Source organism: Alosa pseudoharengus, unplaced genomic scaffold (assembly GCF_046254945.1).
Source record: "Alosa pseudoharengus isolate Yale_2024_CS ecotype anadromous, Long Island Sound unplaced genomic scaffold, YU_APseudo_1.1 YU_APseudo_1.1_scf_23, whole genome shotgun sequence".
Taxonomy (NCBI): Eukaryota; Metazoa; Chordata; class Actinopteri; order Clupeiformes; family Clupeidae; genus Alosa; species Alosa pseudoharengus.
In genome coordinates, this window is record NW_027468685.1 from 9,441,507 (window position 1) to 9,462,677 (window position 21,171).

Sequence of the window (21,171 nt, forward strand, 5' to 3'; positions counted from 1 at the left end):
GGTGACACCCAGCGACAGTGAATGACCGAACAGACAGGGGCGATTAAACAGTAGACAAAGAAAAGCACCAAGACAACAAAGGTTTACAGAAGAGGTTGTGCAATATGGGTAAAATGGTGATCCCTTTATTGATGTTGATTTGTTTCTGTGTGTGTGTGTGTGTGTGTGTGTGTGTGTGTGTGTGTGTGTGTGTGTGTGTGTGTGTGTGTGCGTGTGTGTGTATGTGTGTGTATAAGAGATAGACAGAGGGCCGATCGTATCGTATGGATGGATTATGCGCTATAAGGAGAGTATTGCGGGAACAGATGAGATGAGGGTAAGAAGACTAATAGCTAGAAGCTATAGCCAAACAGAGCAAAGAAGGGGGAATGAAGAGATAGAACGTCACAGCCTAGGGTTAAAGGTCGGCGAAGCAGTGGAAGATAAAGAAGGGATTTAAGCAGAGTTGGAAGAGAGGGATGGATGGATAGAGAGACAGATGTATGGGTCAGGCCGAGAGATTCCCATTGACACTGCAGTCCACTTTGGCTCAGGCCAAAGGGCGTCCTGATGCCAAATTATCAATCCGATATTGGTTCGACCCAAGAGGTTAAAACAGTTGTCCAGTCATTGGGTGGGGCCCGCTTGGGAAGTGATGGGTTCAGCTTTGCTGGGAAGTGGTGTCGAAACAATGTGAGGAGGCATGATGGCAATGTGGGGGAAAAAAATAAAAAAGAAAGTGGACCAAGTTCATAGCTATTCCATCATCCTAGTTTCCCTTGAGTTCTGTCCCAGACAGCATGTTCCAGATCCACTTTCATAATCCCTTGTCTGTCCGTATAGAGACAGTTTTTCCTTCAGTTTTCATGCATTATTCCCACTCCACCTTCTTAGGGTTCTTGGAAAGATTAGAGAGAGTTTTACCAAACTGATTATTCCCACGTCTTCAGTCTACCTCTCATTCCTTTGTAATCCTTAAAGATATGAGTTAAGCACTTCAAGATAGGTGCATCTCTTTAATCCCCTGGGATCCTGCATGCATCCATTTGCGTCTTATGATAGGACCTAGACAAAACAAGATGCACAGAAAGACGTAAAGACGATGAAGCAGATTATGGTTCTTTGACAGAGAGAGAGGAAGACAGTATCCTTGAAATTGAGTCACACAATTGAATGAAATACAATCTAATCTCTTCTCTTTTAAACATGTCAGCTTTTACATCATATTTACTGTGCCTACAGAGTGCAAAACAGACAGCAACAAAAACGCCAACAACAACAACAAAACAACTAAAACAATTAATGGAGGTATGCAAGAAATTATTTCAAGCTCTTCTTTAACGAATGTTTAAACTGTTCATCCAGTGCAAATAGCTCACTGAGCTCACCAGCTCATTCCAGAGTTAGTAAGATACCCATGTGGTCAGTTTACAAATTTGACTTTAAAACATTTGCTTATAGTCAATAATAACCCTCCCGCCAAATGTGTGAGAGTCAGTGCCATCAGCATTTCTGTAACTCACAGGACTGGGCATAGACTCAGCTGCAGCCTCAGTCTGTCTGACTACTGGATACTACCAGTTGCCAACATCTCCAGATGCACGGCTGAATTGATGTTTATCTGAATGATCATTTCATCTGTTGAAAAGAAAGAAAGATAAACAAAACAAAACAAAACAAAACAAAAACATAACACTAGCATACCTCCTTGACTTTCATTTTGTCTCCTGTCTCCTCCTCTCCTTCTTTGGCCACTTTTCTCCTTCTCATTGTCTTCTTCTTCCTCTGTTTCTCTTGGGTGGCTTTCTGTCAGAAACCCACTCAGATTTGGCTTAATCCACACTCATCCATCTGTTCCTTCACTCCTCCCCCTTTCCCCCCCCTCTCTTTCTCCCACATCCCTTCTTCCATAGTAGGAGTACTCATCCAATCCCCTCGTCCCATGTGGTCCAGTGGTCGACCTCTCCCCCTTGATGTGATGATGATGTGTTTTAATTAAACTCGGAGAAGCTGGTGTGTGTGTGTGTGAGGGTCAGAGTGGAGGGGAGGCTTGTGGGAATCCCTGTGTGTCACAGTCTTATGTGACACACGGTGACCCGACCCCCCGCTCACACAAGTGCAGCAGATCAGATCAGTCCAGCGCAAGATCAGTCCAATCGCAGCCACGGCAACCCTGGGGAGGGGCAGAGTGGGGCCATCCCTGTGGACATCTGTCCACAGCTGTCCACCAATGACCCTCTACTCACTCACTCACTCACACTCACACACACACACACACACACACACACACACACACACACACACACACACACACACTCATTCACTCACTCACTAACCTCACTCACTCACTCACTCACTAACCTCACTCACTCACTCACTCACTCAGTCACTAACCTCACTCACTCACTCACTCACTCAGTCACTACTCACTCACTCACTCACTCACTCAGTCACTAACCTCACTCACTCACTCACTCACTAACCTCACTCATTCACTCACTCAGTCACTACTCACTCACTCACTCACTCACTCACTCACTCACTAACCTCACTCACTCTCTCACTCACTCACTCAGTCACTACTCACTCACTCACTCACTCACTCATAACCTCACTATCTGTGCAGCCAGATTTTTGAGGATATGCATTATGCAAGAAACAATTGCAAGCCCTTCTTGAATGAAGGTCCAGGCTGTTAAGTGTAAATACAGTAGATTGCACCAGCTCATTTTAGACTCTCCATCTTACCAATTTACAAAGTAGGAAAGTGAGTGCCATCACAGGCATCCATACAGTGCCTATAAAAAGTATTCACCCCCTTGGATATTTCCCCTTTTATTGCTTTAATAAAAGGAATCTTTGTCAATTTAATTTGGCCTTTTTAAAAAATAATTTACAAAAATCTCCTCTTTAATGACAAAGTGAAAGCAAAGTTCTACAAAGTAATGTTAATTAATTAAAAATATATAATGCAAAATAATATTTGCTTTACAGGCACTGTACATACATAATATCACTGTAAGAAACAGACCTTATTGCCTTTTGTTCTAGTTTGTAAGTAAATATAAATCAAATAATCATAAAGACATGATAAACTAGGGGAAAAAAACAATTATCTCTGTTTGTTTTTCATCTCACAAACTTGTAAAATTCAATTGACAACTTAAATATTTAATTATTTGTATCAGTGCAAGAATCACGAAGTTCACTGGTAGAATCATCAAGAATCATCAAGTCTTTCCTTAAGTTTCCTTAAACATAACTGGTAACACTTTATAATAACTACACACAATTCATCATTTATTAAGCCTCTGTTACTTATTAGTTAATGGTTTGTTCATCATTAGTAATTTCTAATTTATCATCAGTAAAGCATTTGTTCACAAATTTATAAATAGTTTGTTCATAGTAAATAAGTTTATATCTTAAATATGTTTATACATTATTGTTAATACTTGGTGGTGGAAAGCTTGTCACTGTGGTGAGGAAGTGTGGTCATAATTATGTGTGGTGTGTGTGTGTGTGTGTGTGTGTGTGTGTGTGTGTGTGTGTGTGTGTATGTGTGTGTGTGTGTTCTGTAATGGTCTGTGGCAAGACCATGTGCCATGTTGTTGCAAGTTTCACGGATTTGGGAATGTCTCAGTGACTTTTTTTCTAGATACAGTATTTAAGAGACAATAACACCCCCCCCCCCCCCCCCCGTGTCCCAATCTAACCAACGTAATGAGTCGAAGAGGGCTTGTGAGTGTGTGTGTGTGTGTGTGTCCGTGTGTGTGTGGGTAACACTTTATAATAACTACACACAATTCATCATTTATTAAGCCTCTGCTACTTATTAGTAATACTTAATAAATGATGCAATAATATGTTTTTGATTAAGTAATATTTCCATTATTTAACAGTTGTTACATATACATGCACTAATGATTAGTTAGGGTGAGGATACATATTTTATAAACCACTCCCTAATACTATAACTAATAATTAACTCAGAAGTTACAAGTGGTTAGTTAATGATATTTTGTGAGCTCATCTAAAGTGAGGACGTTTTATGCCTTGCAACACATTTACAAATGAGTAATAAAGTTTACACTTGCATTTATTCATTTAGCCGACACTTTCACCCAAAGCGACTTACACATGTCGATGAAATTAAAGGGCAAGGCCACATTGGTGAACGCCGGGGTTTGAACACCCAACTTTATGGGTTACTGCATGTTAACCCGGCTCCCTATCCACTACACTACCTCTGTCCAGTGGTATTACAACCATCAATTCAAAAATATAATATAGATATGCGTGTTTACTATGAACAAACCATTTTTAACTGTGTGTAAACATGATTTACAGATGAGAATTAATGTAGGAATAATGCTTTACAAATGAAGAATACAGCATTTAATAATAATTTACTGATGTTTAAAAACAGTGTGTAGTAGAAGAAAACAGAAACTGTTGCATAGTTGTAGGGGTTTCTATCTGGGCCAAGGTAGTGTAGTGGATAAGGAGCTAGCATGCAGTAGCCTGAAAAGTTGGGGGTTCGATTCCCGGCTTTCACTGTTATGTCAATGGCCTTCAATTTAATTGACATGTGTACGTCGCTTGTCTGCTAAATCAATGAATGTAAATGTAATCTTTACAACTCATTTGAAAATGTGTTGCAAGGCATAGAAAGTCCTCACTTTAGATAAGCTCACAAAATATCATTAACTAACCACTTGTAACCCCTGAGTTAATCATGAATTATAGTATTAGGAAGTGGTTTATAAAATATGTATCCTCACCCTAACAAATCATTAGTGCATGTGTATATTGCATAATTTATTAAGTATTAACAATAATTCATAAACATATTTTAGATATAGGCTTATTTACTATGAACAATCCATTTATAACTGTGTGTACAAATACTTTCTTTATGAAAATTAACATAGGAACAATTCTTTACAAATGATGAACAAAGCATTTTGTAATAGTTTGCAACTGGTTTATAATAAGAAAATGATTTCATTATAAGTGGTTGTTTCATTACTTATTAAGTATAAATCATGTACTTACAAACATATTTTTTGGATAGGCTTATTTACTATGAACAAACCATTTATAATTGTGTGAACAAATGCTTTACTGATGATAATTTATGTATGAACAAGAAATTACTAATGATGAACAAACCATTAACTAGTAAGTAACAAAGGCTTAATAAATGATTAATTGTGTGTAGTTATTATAAAGTGTTACCAAATATGTAATTTCAACTAAATTTCATGAGTTAACACTAAAAAAAAGTCAGATTTCTTTACAATTTTCTGGTTTTGAAGTCAACATATTATGATATTATAACATATGAAGAACATGACAACAAACAGTATAGCCTTGTCACTGTCACTTGTATTTTATTTCCAGGTTACATTTCAGTAAGGATTGATATGTGATATCTATTTAAGAATATGTTGACTGGGGCTGTGTCATTCTGGGAACAAACTTCCACTACACTTTCAAGTCAACATATTTATTTCAACTGATGATCCTATTTTGAAACAACATGCAAATGAATCAAGTTAAATTAATCGAATTGAACTAATTGTGATTAGTTAAAGTCACATTTACTAAAAATTATGTTGTATTGACAAAGAAGCCTTAGTTGATCAAACTTTTCTGATTTAGAATATTAGAGTGTAAATAGAACATTTGTTGGATTAATTTGGATTTTCGAGTTATTTTTTAGACTTTTTTTTGTAAGTTGTACCAACTTAAGTGTGCCTTACTGACAATTTTGAGTCCTTGTTAGTTGTGCCAACTTAAGTCAAACTAAAGTCCTCCAGGGGCGATTCTAGATCTAGAGCTTTGCTGGGGCACAGGCCCCCAACTCCCAATACATAAAAAAAAAAAAAATGTGTGTGCAATATGCTAGGCTACAAGCTTCAAAATCATTATTGTCACGGTCATACTAGGACCAGCACTCTCTCCCTCAATTGTTGTAGCAGCCACTATCCAGCGACATTCAAACACATAGGCATAAGTAGGCCTATAGGTACTCACTGCATGAATTTAATAGGCTTTCCTACTAACACAAGGGAAGCTTATTTTTAGTCAAAATTGAGATATACTTCCCTCCCAGGCAAGGGTCCTATAGTCATCCTGGCAATACTGCAGTTCTTTGTAGCTTAAATAGCCTACTAAAGCCTTCATACTGACTTTTGGTGATAATTTCCAAATGTAGCCTATAATAATCTGCACAGAATCAAAGTAGCCAATATTATAGGTTACTCTGATTCTGTGTAGATTATTATAGGCTACATTTTCAAATGCAGCAAACTTATTTAAGTTTGCCATTAAACCATAGATCAAATCACAGCACTGGCTACCGACATAAATGTTAATGTTACCGTTAATGTGGGCAATTATCATACCTCCCTCGTCCTCCTCATCTGTCCTCACTGTTCCTCTCCCTCTGCCTCTGTTCAGGAAGAATTTTCTGATGTCCATCTCTGAATAGTTTATTAGAAGGCTATGTTTAGTTTTAGGACAGCCTCACAAACAGTATAGGCTACTTTTACAGGACTCTCTCTACAGTATAAGTAAATCATTATTAATTCTCCGCATGTGTGCATGCAGCCTACGCATGGTGTGAGTGTGTGTGTGAGGGAGAGAGCACAAGCTGGTAAACTGTTGCTAAATTTAGGCTACAATGATGCTAAGCATTGAAAATCAGTCTCTAACAGCGATCAACTTGTCATTTTTTCTGTCAAACAAGTTGTGAATTTGTTGTAACATTAAAACAGGGGACGACTTACTCTGCGCTCAAAGTGATGTGATGAGCTCCAGCGGTTTCCACTGTACAACGAAACACTCGGAAGAATCATGTGAACGATTTTCATTGGTTGTTGCGTTCAATCTTACCCAGCTACAGAGGTGCTATTTCCTGATTGGCTATTATGACCCCTTTCTTTTTTTCCATGTTTATTTTTATTGGCTGGTAAGTGACAGGCTCGAGTCATGACTAAAGCAGGCACGGAGATGCGCTCATAAATGCCGTTTCCAGCAAGAGCAGCGCTAGAATTTTACTGGGGCACTGGAGACTTTTACTAAGGCACGTGCCCCAGTGAATAAGGTCTAGTGATGCCCCTGAAGTCCTCCTTAATTACAATACCGAGACCTTCGATTAGTTGGTATTAATAGATATGGAAGCATTTGATTCAACTTGAATATTTGAGTTATTTACTTGTCATCACTAAACAAAAAAAACAGTCAAATAGGTTGACTTTTTTAAAGTAAAATCAGACAATTTGTTTTACAGTGTACATTTATCCACTTATTTTTTACGTGTTCCTTCAATGAAACAAATACAGATTACCCCTGGCAGGGGGAAAATAGATAGGCCTCTATGATATAATAACAAGAAATAAATTCTAATCCAATGTACAACATGGCAAAGCAGATAATAGAAGAACAAAACAATTTCTTATCTACAGAAATGTCTGTCATATTTAGTTCATGAAGAACTCAAGAATAAGAACAAACAAAATGTAAATTCATGACTCAAGTGAAAGTAAGCACCAGGTTGCCAAAAGTTTCTCTGACACCAAAATTGTTTTTCTGTTTCACAAGGAGCCCTTATATAAGAACACACTTATACAAGGTGACACATATGCAGTTAAAACTATCCTATGCTTTAGTTAGCATGCAAATGTGGAGATACGCTAATGTGCAGTATGTAAAATTACCAAATATTTTTTGGCATCTGGTAGGCTAAGGATCATGTTTCTGTGGTAAACCTAGATCAAGATGATCTAACGAGTGTAATTAAATTTGTATTGCATATGTAAAGATTAATATAAACATACATTACATACAATATGTGCAGGCTCACAGTTACACACGCACAGACACCCACATAATTGACAACCGTCTCCAGTGTGTCACTTGTCCAGTTTATTTCTCAATTGTGCACTTTCACAGGGAAACAACACTGCTTTGACATACCTGGTAAAATAAATATATTATTTTTTTAAATATAAAACCAACTCATATTTCTGACTATATATGTATACCATCAATAACAATAACAACAGACATCAACACAGACCACCCCTCAGCTGAAAAAGAGAACAGAACTGCACAGAGAATGTCCTCCAATGTATTATTGTTTGTTTGATTGCATCATGTCATTGCTTTTCTTCAGTCTGAAGCCACAGGCACTCCGATCAACCAATATGATGGCCTACTGGTTTGATTGATAAGGAAAACAGCTTTTCAAACTTACAGGGGGATATTTCAAGTACGTGGTTTAGTGGCAATCCTGGGTAAGTTAACTTAGAGTAAGTAGTAAACCTCCCAATAGAAGAGCTGTATGGATTAATTCTCCTTACAAAACAATGCCATAGGGCTCTTGTTGTCGGAGGTTTACCACTTTCTGAGTTAACTTATCCAGGTTTGTCACTAAACCATGTACAGTACTTGGAATACCCCCCAGATGACATAACAATCCAACAATTGAAATAAATAAACAAACAAGTAATAAATAAGTAATTAAATAAATAAATACATAAATAGCAAACCAGGCTATTGTCCCATCTATCTGTCAGAACTGCATGATAATGCAATGCATGATTGGAATGTTCCAGAAGCAAGACAAAACAGCAAAAGTCTGTTTAACAAGTTTTTCCTGTGGCTCCTACAAACCTGTGCTTATTTGCAACCTTCTCTCTAAGCTACAGAATCATCACTTCAATATATCTGTCCATGAAACAAATATCGAACATAACAAGATAAAAAAAAAACATAATTAACTGATATGATTTCACTCATCTGAAGAGTAGCAAGCCCCATGGTGGTCGGATGACTGATGTGCACTATTAGGCTAGCTGCTGCATGGAGCTATGCTCTTTCCGTCATCTGATGTCAGCCATGATCTCTGACCTGACAATGCTTGAGGAACCAAAGTCTTTTTTTTTTTTTTTTACTGAAACAGTGGCTTTGTGTAGGTCCGTCTCTGGGGGCGAGTCACATCTGAAGAGACCCTCCCAAAGTTCTTGACTCAACTGAGGAGCCTGAAGGTTTACACTGATGTCAAAGGGAGGAGGGCATTTCACATACATCCAAACCCCCCCTTTCACAATTCACATCCTCCAAGAATGAAAATACAGCACGGGGAGGATTAAGGGCTTCTACACACAGTTGCGTTCCATCAACGCATGCCAGTGGGTTTTCCCGACGGTAGCTATGCAAATGACTTCAGGTGTAACCGTAATCTGATTGGCTGGTGCCGTCCGTCGATTGGCTTGATTGGCCGGTGCCGTCCATCGGTGCAGCAACAGCTGAACGTCTCAACGCCAGCGACGGGAGCAACGCGACGCAACGGACCCACAATTCAGTTCGGCAACGGATGACATAACCCCATGTAAAGTGAACTGGATGCGTCTCCAGCACTGCAACGCAACTGTGTGTAGGAGCCGTAACTAAACAGAAAGGCTCTACATCATTCTCTCACTCTTCCTCTCTCTCACACACACACACCTGTTCAGTCAGCCTACACATCCACTCTACTGAGGGATTCAACAGACATGCATTTCCTTCCTCCAGATGAAGGTAAAGACCACATATGCACATATTATGCTTCTTATTGACTTTTATATAGTGTTTTTGTAATCTCCAAACATCATGTATATCTTACAGTAAAGTATATCACACATACACTGGAGGCTTGCAGGTGCAGCATCAGGGTTGATAGGTGGTGGGGGATGGGTGGGTGGGTAGTTCATAAGATATGGATGACAGGATATGATGTATACAACATTCATAGGATATGGATGTCTTCAGATGAGGAAAGGGTTGTTTGTGTTTGCACCAGTTACAAACATGCCAACACCACCACCACATGGCGGCTGAGGAGGTGGAACAGGCATCCTCATCCCAGTCTGCATTGGGGAACCAGCCATGCCACTGGGAGACCCTCCGTAGGGAACCCCTTGCCTGATGGGTGCCACCATCCCAGCTCCCCAGAGGGGGGACGAGGCATGAAATCCCCCCATGGGGGTGAGGTGGTGACGCGGCACCCCCTGGGGGACGAGTGGGGTATAGCTGGATGCACCTGCGAGCCTGGTGCTTAGGGGTTGGAAGCGTTTTGGGGTGACGGGATTGAAACCAAAAGGGCTGTGTGCCACAGGGGTGGTTTGGTTGACCCCTTCTTTACTAGGCATGGTTAAATCCAGGGACAACCCATCTAGCCATGCTGAGAGGCCTGGGAAAATGGAGGGAGAGAGGGAACAAATACGAAACAAGAGGGGAGATAAAGGGGGAGATGGGATGATGATGATAGATGGGTAGGGATGAGCGTAAAGGAGGGAGTGAGAGAGAGAGAAAGAGAATGGGCAAGAGAGAGAGAGAGCGAGAGAGAGAGATGGGAAGACCAATGAGGATGACTTCTACACAACTACATCTACCCAGGGAGGGTCACATGACTTTTTACCTGCTATAAGGTACATCTACTTCAGAGTCAAATACATAGGGAAGGGGTTGGAAAATCACAAGCACTTAGTTTGAAATTAATGGCTGAAGGAGTATACTTCTCCCTCATCTCTCGCTCTCTCATTCTCTCCCTCTCCGGTTTACTCTTCCTTACCCTGGGGAGCTTTCGTCTTTGCTCCTTCTGTTAGGTTCCCTGCAAAACAAAGCAATGGCCAGATGCTGTTGTGATTTCACTCATTATTTCCATCTAGCACGTTAATTCTATTCTAGCACATTAATCTTGATTCCTAAGATTCTTGTGGACTGAAAAAAGATCATAAAAAACAAAAATGCACCTCAATCAGTCCTCAATCAGGAATATAAGCCAACTATGTGTGTCTGGCAGAGCAGGAACAGTGTTGGTTTTTCTCAAATAATGTGAAAAGTTACAAACCATTATTAGCACTTATGGTTGGCGTTCCCCAAGCATCTGTAGAGCCTCCACCTCCAAAGGGGTCACCACTGGGGCTGGTGGCGGCAACTGGAGGATCCCCCCATGGGTCGTTTCCACTAGGAGGAGAAGTGGCTGTGGAGATTCAACTGATTAGCACCTCATAAGGTTAACACAGCTTAAACCTAGCTGTTAGCATATTTTGAGACATGACATTAAGGCTCTCAAGTCCTGTGATTCTAGAGACATACTTTCAAGGTAACAAGAAACAGTTGAGGAATAACCACTGCATTATGTATTATCCAAGGGTTACTTGGCTAAAATATTACTGATCAACAAGGAAATGTTAAGTGTCCAAATGTAGCATAGGACTGGAACAGAGCTGTGAAGCTAATATTGCTAACATATTGGATAGCTTTGAATAACAATTACTGATTGACAAAACATGCTTGGCTGATTATGAAAACATTTAAGTTGCATAAAATAAGTATGTTCCTATCCCATAACCATGCAGAGTAGATGGAAAGTGTAAGCTTACTCGGGATTTAGCAAACTGCACATTTAATACAAACAAAACATACAAGCTGGTGTACTGGAAGAATCTATTAACAGATAAGCAGCATCATATAATCTAAAATGGTGGGTGGTATGATGTTAAACTTGCTAATATGCTACTGCAGACATTTTACCTGGGGCACCCCAAGGGTCACTGTCTGCTTTCTTGCCATCACCAAATGGGTCGCCGGGGGACAATGCTGATGCCCCATCCCCAACTCCACCCCAGGCGTCTGCCTTGGTCTGTGGGGCCTCTGCTGGTGCGTCCCATGGATCTGGTTTGGTAACTGGTGCTTCTACCGGTGCATCCCAAGGATCTGACTTGGTTTCAGGTGCTTTTGCCGGTGCGTCCCATGGGTCTGATTTGGTTTTGGGAGGCTCTGCTGGTGCATCCCATGGGTCCAGTTTGGGTTCTTGGGACTCTAAGGGTGTATCAAATGGGTCTGGTTTGGGTTCTTGCACCTCTGTTGGGACGCCCCAAGGGTCAGAGCTGGCTGGGGCTGCGTCAGGTGAGGTTTTGGCAGCGGGTGTATCCCATGGGTCTGATTTAGCCGGTGGAGATTCCACGGGTGCATCGAGTGATGCCCCCCATGGGTCGCTGCTGGCCGGTGCAGAATCGTTTGGGACAATGTCTGATCCTCCACCAAAAGGATCACTGGTGGCAGGGGTATCTTTGGATGGGGCATCTACTGTGATGCCTGAATCACCCCATAGATCATTGCTGACAGGGGCAGAATCTTTTGTGGTGTCACTTGCTCCTCCATCCCAAGGGTCGTTCGCTACAGGTGCTTCTGTGGATGGCACATCTCCGGATATGCCCCATGGGTCGTTGCTTACAGGGGGAGACAATTTTGGGGCAATGTCTGACCCACCACCAAAAGGGTCATTTGTTGCAGGAGCTTCCTTTGATGGGGCATCTTCTGCAGCACCCCAAGGGTCATTGCTAGGTGGAGGAGATTCTTTCGGGGCAAAGTCTGATCCCCCACCCCAAGGATCATCACTTGCTGGAGTATCTTTTGATGGGGCATCAACCGAACTACCCCAAGGGTCGTTGGTGGTGGGGGGAGATTTTTTGGGGGCAGTGTCTGATCCCCCACCCCAAGGATCATTACTTGCTGGAGCATCCTCTGATGGGGCATCTCCAGCACCACCCCATGGATCATTGCTAGCAGGTGCAATCTCCTTTTGCGCACTGTCAGCTCCTCCACCCCAAGGATCATTAGTTGCAGGAGCCTCTTCAGATGGAGCAGCCTCTGATCCCCCACCCCAGGGATCTTTGCTGGCAGCAGCTGGTTCACTTGCACCTCCCCAGGGGTCATTTTTAGCTGAACCGTCATCCTTTGGAGGTTCGGAAGGGGCGCCCCACGGGTCTGAGCCAGAGGGTGGTGCAGTGGTGGCCCCCTGCTCCCATAGGTCTGGTTCCGTATCACCCTCCTTTGCCTGGAGACAAATAGAAAAGGATCAATTGAATAGAAGGTAGAAGGTAGAAAGAAAGAAAGAAAGAAAGAAAGAAAGAAAGAAACAAACAACCAAACAAAGACAGTGTGCACGGGAGATGACACCATATAGGAACCACACCAAATGCCAGACATTTTGAGTATCAAGCAAGGCAGGGGTAGATTCATGTATTTAAACCTGATAAGATGCCCTATAATTTGGGGAATTGCAAACAAAATCTCTGTGCTATTCATAACTTGAAGGTTCTAACTGGGCAATACTTGAAAGAGCTTTATAAAAAACAAAAGGGACATATATGATTGTACCCGTCGCTCCTCTGCTTTCTTTTTCTCCTCTTCCTTGCGCCTCTCTTCCTTCTTGGCAGCCATCTCGGCCATGAGTTCGGCCACTGAAGGGATGTTATCCAGCTTGGGGAGGCCAGTGTAGGGTGCGATCACTGGCTTTTCTTTCTCTGCTGCTGCTTCTGTCGCAGCTACAGGTAGAAATTGGACAATGGTTATAGAACTTTAGCAGTTAGGATTAGGAAACAAAAATATGAGTATAGTACAAAGTACAAAACACTAGCATTTTCGCAGTCATGTAGCAGGATATGGCTTGTCACTGCTAAGTACCTGTGATTGCCTTTGCTAGTTTAACAAATATAAATACTGTGTACATACGAGGTACAAAGTTAGGCTTTTTATATTCATGTAGCAGGATATGGCTAGTTGCTGGAAAGTACATGTGATGGGCTTTACTAGTTTAACAAACAAACTGTATGTAGATAGAGATAGATAGATAGATACTTTATTGATCCCTAGGGGAAATTCAAGGTCACAGTAGCATACAGACAACATACACACACACATTTACTTACTAACAGCAGAAAAAGTAATTAAAAAGTATATAATATAAAAAACACAACTAAACAGGACTGTAGAAGATAAAGAATATACAAATATACTAAAATACAAATTATACTAAATAAAACTTAATCTAAATCAATTCTAAAAAACAGTATCCACATAGTGGGTGATTAATCAATCAGGTGCGCTTGCAATGACTGAAGCAGGGACTGAGCCTGTGGTCCTCGATCTGTGCATAAGGTAAGGTAAGGTGCTCTTTGTGAATGAGTGTCATGGTGATGGTGCAAATGAGCAGTGTTGGGAACGTTACTTTAAAAAAGTAATTAGTTATAGTTACTCACTACTTGTTCCAAAAAGTAACTGAGTTAGTAACTGAATTACTCTGTGATAAGAGTTACTCGTTACCAGGGAAAGTAACTATTTGCGTTACTGTTACAAAAAAAAAGTTGCTAGAATTTGGATTTTTTGAGGTTTGAGCAGCCAGTTGAAATTAGTAGAACAGACAGGTGTTTGGTACGGAGCCCAGGAGAGCTCACTTTTAAGTGATATTTTTTCTGGTCGTGATAATTTGTGAGCACGTTTTCCTTTAATTGAGCCCTCGAAAAAATAAAACGTGAGCACGTTTTTCTTTTAATTGAGCCCTCGAATTAATAAAACGTGACCCCGTTGTAGGCCTAATTTGAGCTCTCGAAATATGTATTTCGTGCTCACATTTAGTAATTCCCGACATTTTCTCACCGCTCGCTGTGCTGTGGTGGCAACTTCGTGTTACCTTGGCATGGGCTAGGCCTACAGCTGTCTGCGACAGTTCATATTGGTAATGTGATGATAACCGCAGCTAATTAAAGCCTTTGGGTGGTCAGGATGGTTTATAGCGGAATTCTACTCTTTGTAGCAGGGGCACCTGTGGTGTCAACCGCCAGCTATGGAGACCCATAATGGGGAAATTCTACTAGGCTACTCGGGCTCTGTTGTAATGACCGGTTTCCACTACCTCTTGGATTGTTGACTACGTTAACTGTGAGGTCTAGAAGGCAATCGAAGCACACACAGCGACAAGCTCCCAAACAATAATACCCACCCAATACAAGAAGGTTCCCTCTAGCGCCCGATGGGCCTCACCATATAACCCACCCGCACACCGATATGATGCACACAACGAGGTAAGCTTTGATACGGACTATGAAACGGGAGACATAAACAGTAGCGTTCACGATGCTCAGCTTCTCAGGCTATGTAGCCCAGCTCACACCGTTCGCGATAAACACCACAGCTCTGCATAAACTTGGACCTTAACAAACACTCAAAACTTCGGCAAACATTCAGCTGGACGAAGATGGCAAGGGGCTTGTGCAAACACACACAATCATCTGCTCTCCCACCTATAGCCTACATAACAGGCTATATCCAGGTGCACTGCAATCAATGAGATTCCCCCTATGTCACTACAAGCGACACACCTCCCGGCGTCATTCCCGGGGATACCCCTTGACACCACACTACATTTTTGTGCACACAATTTAATTTCTTCGAGCCCACGTTTTAATTATTCGTGGGTGCGTTTTAGTAGATCGAGATCTCGAATATACTATAACGTGCTCATGTTTACATGTGTCAAGACAATATTGAGTGCACGTTTTACAAATTGTGGCCACGTTTAACGGCGTTGTAACGATGAGAAAAATAATTAGTTAGATTACCCCGTTACTGAACAAATAACGCCGTTCTTTTAAACGGCGTTATTCCAAACACTGCAAATGAGTAAGTCAAACGAGTAAGTCAAACAGTGCAACATGTATATGATGTATGTATATGAGAACAAAGTAGTATTTGTACAGTCATGTAGCAGGATGAGGATAGTTGCCACTAAGTACCTGTGGTTGCCTTTTGTAGTTTATCTTTGTGTTTCATGGCCATTTCTCGCTCTTCCTTGAGCTTCTCTGGATCCTCAATCAACACCAGCACAATCTTTGCTTTCTCTCTGATGGTAGCACCCTGTGAAAAGAACAGTTGACATCACCATATTAACCATGACTTCACAATGTGTGTGTTTTCATGAACAGTATGTATGTGTGTGTGTGTGTGTGTGTGTGTGGGTGAGTGAGAGTGAGAGCACTATGGAATTAGGGCTCGGATTCAGGTCATATTGTGTCACATCTCCCGCACCTGGTCTTTGCCGTCTTTGTCTACGGCGCGGAACTCGGTAAGAGCTTTGACCACATGGACGTTCTCCTGGCTGGCAGTGACCACTCCATCTGCGCCCGTCTTCAGCAGATACTCCAACAACACAACAGACTGACAATGTGGAAGAGAGAGGGAAGAGGAGGAAGGAACGGAGACATGAGTAAATTTCAATCACATGGCAGAAGGCAGAAGCACACACACTTGCCAGATTTTTTGTCTCGTGTGTCCTATAACCAAAGCCAGTAATAAAATGGAATAAAAACAAGTAGTGAAAACAATGTGAAGTACATTTGATCTAGGCATTGTTATTTATGTGTGTGTGTGTGTGTGTGTGTGTGTGTGTGTGAGACTATGTACTGTATGTTTATGTAAAACATGAAAGTATGAGTGTGTGTAGGTGTTTGGTGTATTTTAAGCAGTGTAAATGTATGTGTGTGTGTGTGTGTGTGTGTCAATGTTCATGCTGTGCCCACCAAGACCGTTGATATCTGAGCCACTGATGCTGTTGGACCCAGGGGCTAATTGCATTGAGGCAGCTCTTCAATCATGAATAATTTAAAGCCACATCAACATACTAAGTGCCCTGCCATGACCCATGCATAGCAAGCCCATGTGGAGACAGACCGTTTACAAAAGCTATAACAACACTGGCAGTTACTGTTTACTGTTACTGACGTCAGGGCAACAGCAGCAGGCTGTATTACGTCCATAGTCCTCTATGGTAACATAAAGGGCAGATGGATTATGCTCTTCGCCAGCTGTAGGTATGTGTAGAGATGAGGATTTTTACATTTAATGAGTGGAGGTTTTCTTTGCAAAACGCACGTTTGCCCATACAATGCAATAAATACATTCAACACAAAAAAGTGGGGCTGGGTTGTTCTGTTTCCATAGTAACAAAGCTTTCTCCTCTCTTCTTCTGTCATCTTCCTCTCATTTCCTTCTACTTCTCTCTTTTCCATTACCTGGTTCTGGGGCTGAATGATTTTGGGGAAAATATCTATTTTTTCCTTACAGATATTGGTAAAAGTAGGCTACTGATTGATGTAGTATTAATTGCCACTAATTAATTGATAATTAATAATTAAGGTCTCCTCTGCATTGTAGCTTGAATGTTATTCCTTATTTTTGTAAGTCGCTTTGGATAAAAGCATCTGCTAAATTAATACATGTAAATGTACTGTAGATATTGTGATTGCAATTTGATTTCTAATCAAGATTCTAGTCAAGATTCAGTTCAATATTCACAACGTACCGGTAATACGTTTAAAAATAAGTCTGCTGTACATTCATTGTTTTGGTGCCTATGGTGCTTTTTAAAATGTTGATACATGTTCACAGTGTTGCCACAGGAAGTAGCAAAATACTCACAAATAATGAGTTGTAAGCTGTAATACTAGTTATGGCTTTGGTAATTGTATTATAGCTTAAATTGCTATTTTGATTAAAAATCGATTAATCTTTCAACCCTTCCTGGTTCCAATATTATGCTATCTTGACATCTGTTCATAGCCATCATAGCCTTTGGACATATTGTAATGACTATCTGTTGTTACTGACATCTGTGGGTGATAGTATCTAGATAGTTATAGACTAAATGTAAGTGTAATCTCTAGAAATATATGTAGAAAGCCATAGAAATATATGGTGACAGCAGTGATCTGCTACAACAGCAGTATCCTTGAGCACATCAAGTAGGGCAGGGTGCTAACAACATCGGGGTCAGGAACATTGATGGGCAAAGTCTTAAGTGTAACTAAAGCTAGACAAAATGTATTTGCTAGTTTAACACCATGGGCAAGGCATTAAAGCGCCAACATTGATGAGTCAGCTCAATGCTTCCATGTACCACACAATGCCTGTATTTGCTTGATAACAGACTTTGCACTTTGCCCACCTAACAGATTAGGGCCCCAGGTGTTAAGACAGTCATGATATTTATCTACAGCCCACAATACAGCACACTGTATTCATCTGAACTCGTTTGGCTTTGACAACTCGGCCACACACTTTATTCCTCTCAACTACTCTGTCTCCTGTCTTACTTTTTCAACATATCACTCAATTCTCCTCTCTGTATCTATTCAAATCAATTCAATCAGACTTTATATATAACCATAACCATACAGTGTCAGTAAAAATTTGAATCTTCTCAAGGTGCTTTGCACAGCCCTGAACCTCCAAGATAAAGCACTAAGGTGACTGTTGCAAGGAAAAACACTTTTAAATGGATGAAACAGCCCTGAACCTCCAAGATAAAGCACTAAGGTTGGGGTGAGTCATTGAACTGTGGTCTAGTAATAACCTAAACCAGTCTCCTCTTGAACCTAGAGTTTAGAACTAGACTGTTCCCGCACAAGCACAGGCCCTTCCCTCGTCGTGCGGGTTACACAAGGAAAAACACTTTTAAATGGATGAAACAGCCCTGAACCTCCAAGATAAAGCACTAAGGTGACTGTGGCAAGGAAAACACTTTTAAATGGATGAAATAGCCCTGAACCTCCAAGATAAAGCACTAAGGTGACTGTGGCAAGGAAAACACTTTTAAATGGATGAAACACTGAGCAGAACTCAGCTCATTAAGGGGGTTATTTGATGTCTGTAACTCTCTTTCTTTTAAATCTCTCACTCTGCCTCTGTCCCGTCACAACTTTTTACATTACATTACATTACATTACATTACATTTGGCTGACGCCTTTATAGCCAAAGCGACTAACAACAAGGTAAACAGTTTAAAGCTTTTTAAAACAATTCTCTCAACAATTCTAGAAAAATTGAAAAAAATTTAGAAGGTAAAGTACAATAAGAAAAAGTACATTAGTGAGTGCTGTTTTTATACAGTCAAGTGTCAGTTCTCAGGTGGTAAGTGCTATAATTAGCAAGTGTAGTTGTAAGTAGTGCTACGAGAGGACATATTCTCTGAAGAGCTGGATCTTCAGGAGTTTTTTGAAGATGGCATAGAACACAGTGGTCGTCTGTGTTTCTCTTTTCTGCACCTCTTCTCTTCTCTCCTCTCCTCTCCTCTCCTCTCTCTCCACTGAGCTCACCTTGTACACGTGCCTCCAGTTCTTGGCGACGTCGTTGAGGCGCTTGAATAGCATGCTTGTGATTTCATTGCAGGCCACCACGTTGTACGTCAGGTCTGAGATGTCGGACATCTGGGAGCTGGAGGGGCCCCAGGGGTCGTTAGAGGTGGCCTCTCGGACCTGGCAGCAGCAGGAGGGAAAAGAGAGATATGTCGAGTCATGGTCTGAAGCAGCAGGAGGGAAAAGAGAGATATGTCGAGTCATGCTCTGAAGCAGCAGGAGGGAAAAGAGAGATATGTCGAGTCTAGGGCTGTAACGATACTCCAACCTTACGATTCGGTTTGTATCACGATTTTTGACCCACGGTTCGATACGAATCTGGATTTTTTTTTTTTTTTTATTTGGGGGGGGGGGCTAGACATTTTATTAAATAACATTTTAATAGCCTCCTTTAGATTAGAACACCAGAGGATTACAATATAATATATCTATTATTTTATATCCTGATATAAAAATATTTTTCTGAATGACTGATATTTATGACAGCACACTTTATGCAGATTGGCCTATAGCCTAGGCCTACTATTTTTTATTACAACTCTACCTCTTTAATTCAGCTGTCTGGTTGAAGCCTGGAAATATTGTAAACAAAGTAGCATAGTTGGCTAGCTTAGCCTATCATAGTCTACTGATTGGACTGTTCAGTTTCCCCATGTGTGTTTAAGGTTCAAGGTAATACTTGTTCTCCTTGGGACAGGCCCTTTTGGGAAACGTTGGTATTGAGATGATCAGTCAACTTCAATGCAAGAGTTTTAAACAAATATGTGCAGCATGCTAATGATGCTAAGCGGATTTAATAGTAATTTAGCTAGTCGTCTATGCTTCCTTGCTTTCACGATTGTGAATGTTTTATTTAAGTCGCTGTTCATTGAGCAGGAGAGGGAGGGAGCGCGAGAGAGAGCGGGGAAAGGAGAGGGGGTTTACTTCTATACTGTTTGTACTTCTGTACTTCTATACTGATAAAGTTGCACACATAGTCTACAATGAAAGCAAGGAGAGGTATGAAATTATTATTTATTTATTTATTTGTTTTTGGACAACGTAGGCTACCGATAAGTAAAGCGGGAGTTGTGGGTTGCTTTTGCAGCCGCCTAAGCTGCAAAGCACTGCGTGAAACACTAGAAAGGGTGTGTCGCGATTCTGCCTTTTCACACTGCGACACAGTATCGTGGATATGAATGTCGCGATTTCGGTTTCGAATCATATATCGTTACAGCCCTAGTCTAGTCATGCTCTGAAGCGCTGATGCCAGATGCAGGATTGGCCACGCTGTATGCGCTGTACTTTGCTTATGAATGTGAATATAACGAAGCATTTGCTCATTCTTGACAACTGGCTTATAGTATACCTCTCACACCCCCCCCCCCCCAAAAAAAAAAATACTGCTTAACCTACTCACAGTCTACATTCTCAGCTTGCCTAATATAAATTGTGTTACGCAGTCATTTCCCTCAATTGCAATGCTCAGCTCAGGGAGTACTGCACAGTGATCCATGTTTTCACATGCTGACTCCATCAGTGCTGCATTGTATGTGGTGGTGAGTATGTCAGGTGAGCACTAATCTTATTTGAATTATTCCTGTTTTTTTTTATATATAAAAAAACTGCATCTATACAGTAAATACCGGCTAAGGTGACAGGTGTGTATAGCGTAAATATTGGATCTGACCTTGACTTCGGCCTCAGAGAAGTTCTGGACCAGGTTCTTCAGTGTTCTACGCAACATTGAGTGCGTCATGGTGTCAGAGAAGTTGGCGTACCACTGTGGGCCAATCAGACAAATACATAAAATTAAACAAAACAAAAAGTACAGCGATCCACACATGCACAATAAAACACAAATGTATAAACAGATATTACATAACATTTAATATAGCATTACATGCTACACTTCAATACGAACAAAATGGTGGTAAACAAAGCTCTATGAAAAAAATGTATGGAGGTAGCTTGCAATTTTTCTTCTGCACCCATCTACAGAATTTAGACAAAAACATTCAAGTCAGAGAAATGTCTGTTCTACAGAACAAACTTGTCCACTCAATTAACTATTGCAAACAAATAGTGTATGGACAATTAACTATTGCAAACATATAGTGTATGGACAATTAACTATTGCAAACAAATCTGTTCTGAGAAAATGACAACAGATTGTGGAAAACC

At 40.9% G+C, this 21,171-nt stretch overlaps 1 protein-coding gene across 1 annotated transcript; it reads right to left on the minus strand.

The window, feature by feature from the left end:
- Positions 1 to 9,797: 9,797 nt before the first annotated feature.
- Positions 9,798 to 20,746, minus strand: epn1b (epsin 1b). The gene is made up of 11 exons (XM_076301706.1): positions 20,678 to 20,746; positions 18,970 to 19,128; positions 15,904 to 16,032; positions 15,612 to 15,732; positions 14,255 to 14,272; positions 13,198 to 13,346; positions 12,733 to 12,874; positions 12,472 to 12,687; positions 11,569 to 12,072; positions 10,934 to 11,014; positions 9,798 to 10,222 (listed from the first exon to the last, which is right to left on the minus strand). The coding sequence occupies exons 1-11, from the start codon at positions 20,744 to 20,746 to the stop codon at positions 9,798 to 9,800; spliced, it is 2,013 nt and encodes a 670-aa protein (XP_076157821.1).
- Positions 20,747 to 21,171: the final 425 nt, after the last annotated feature.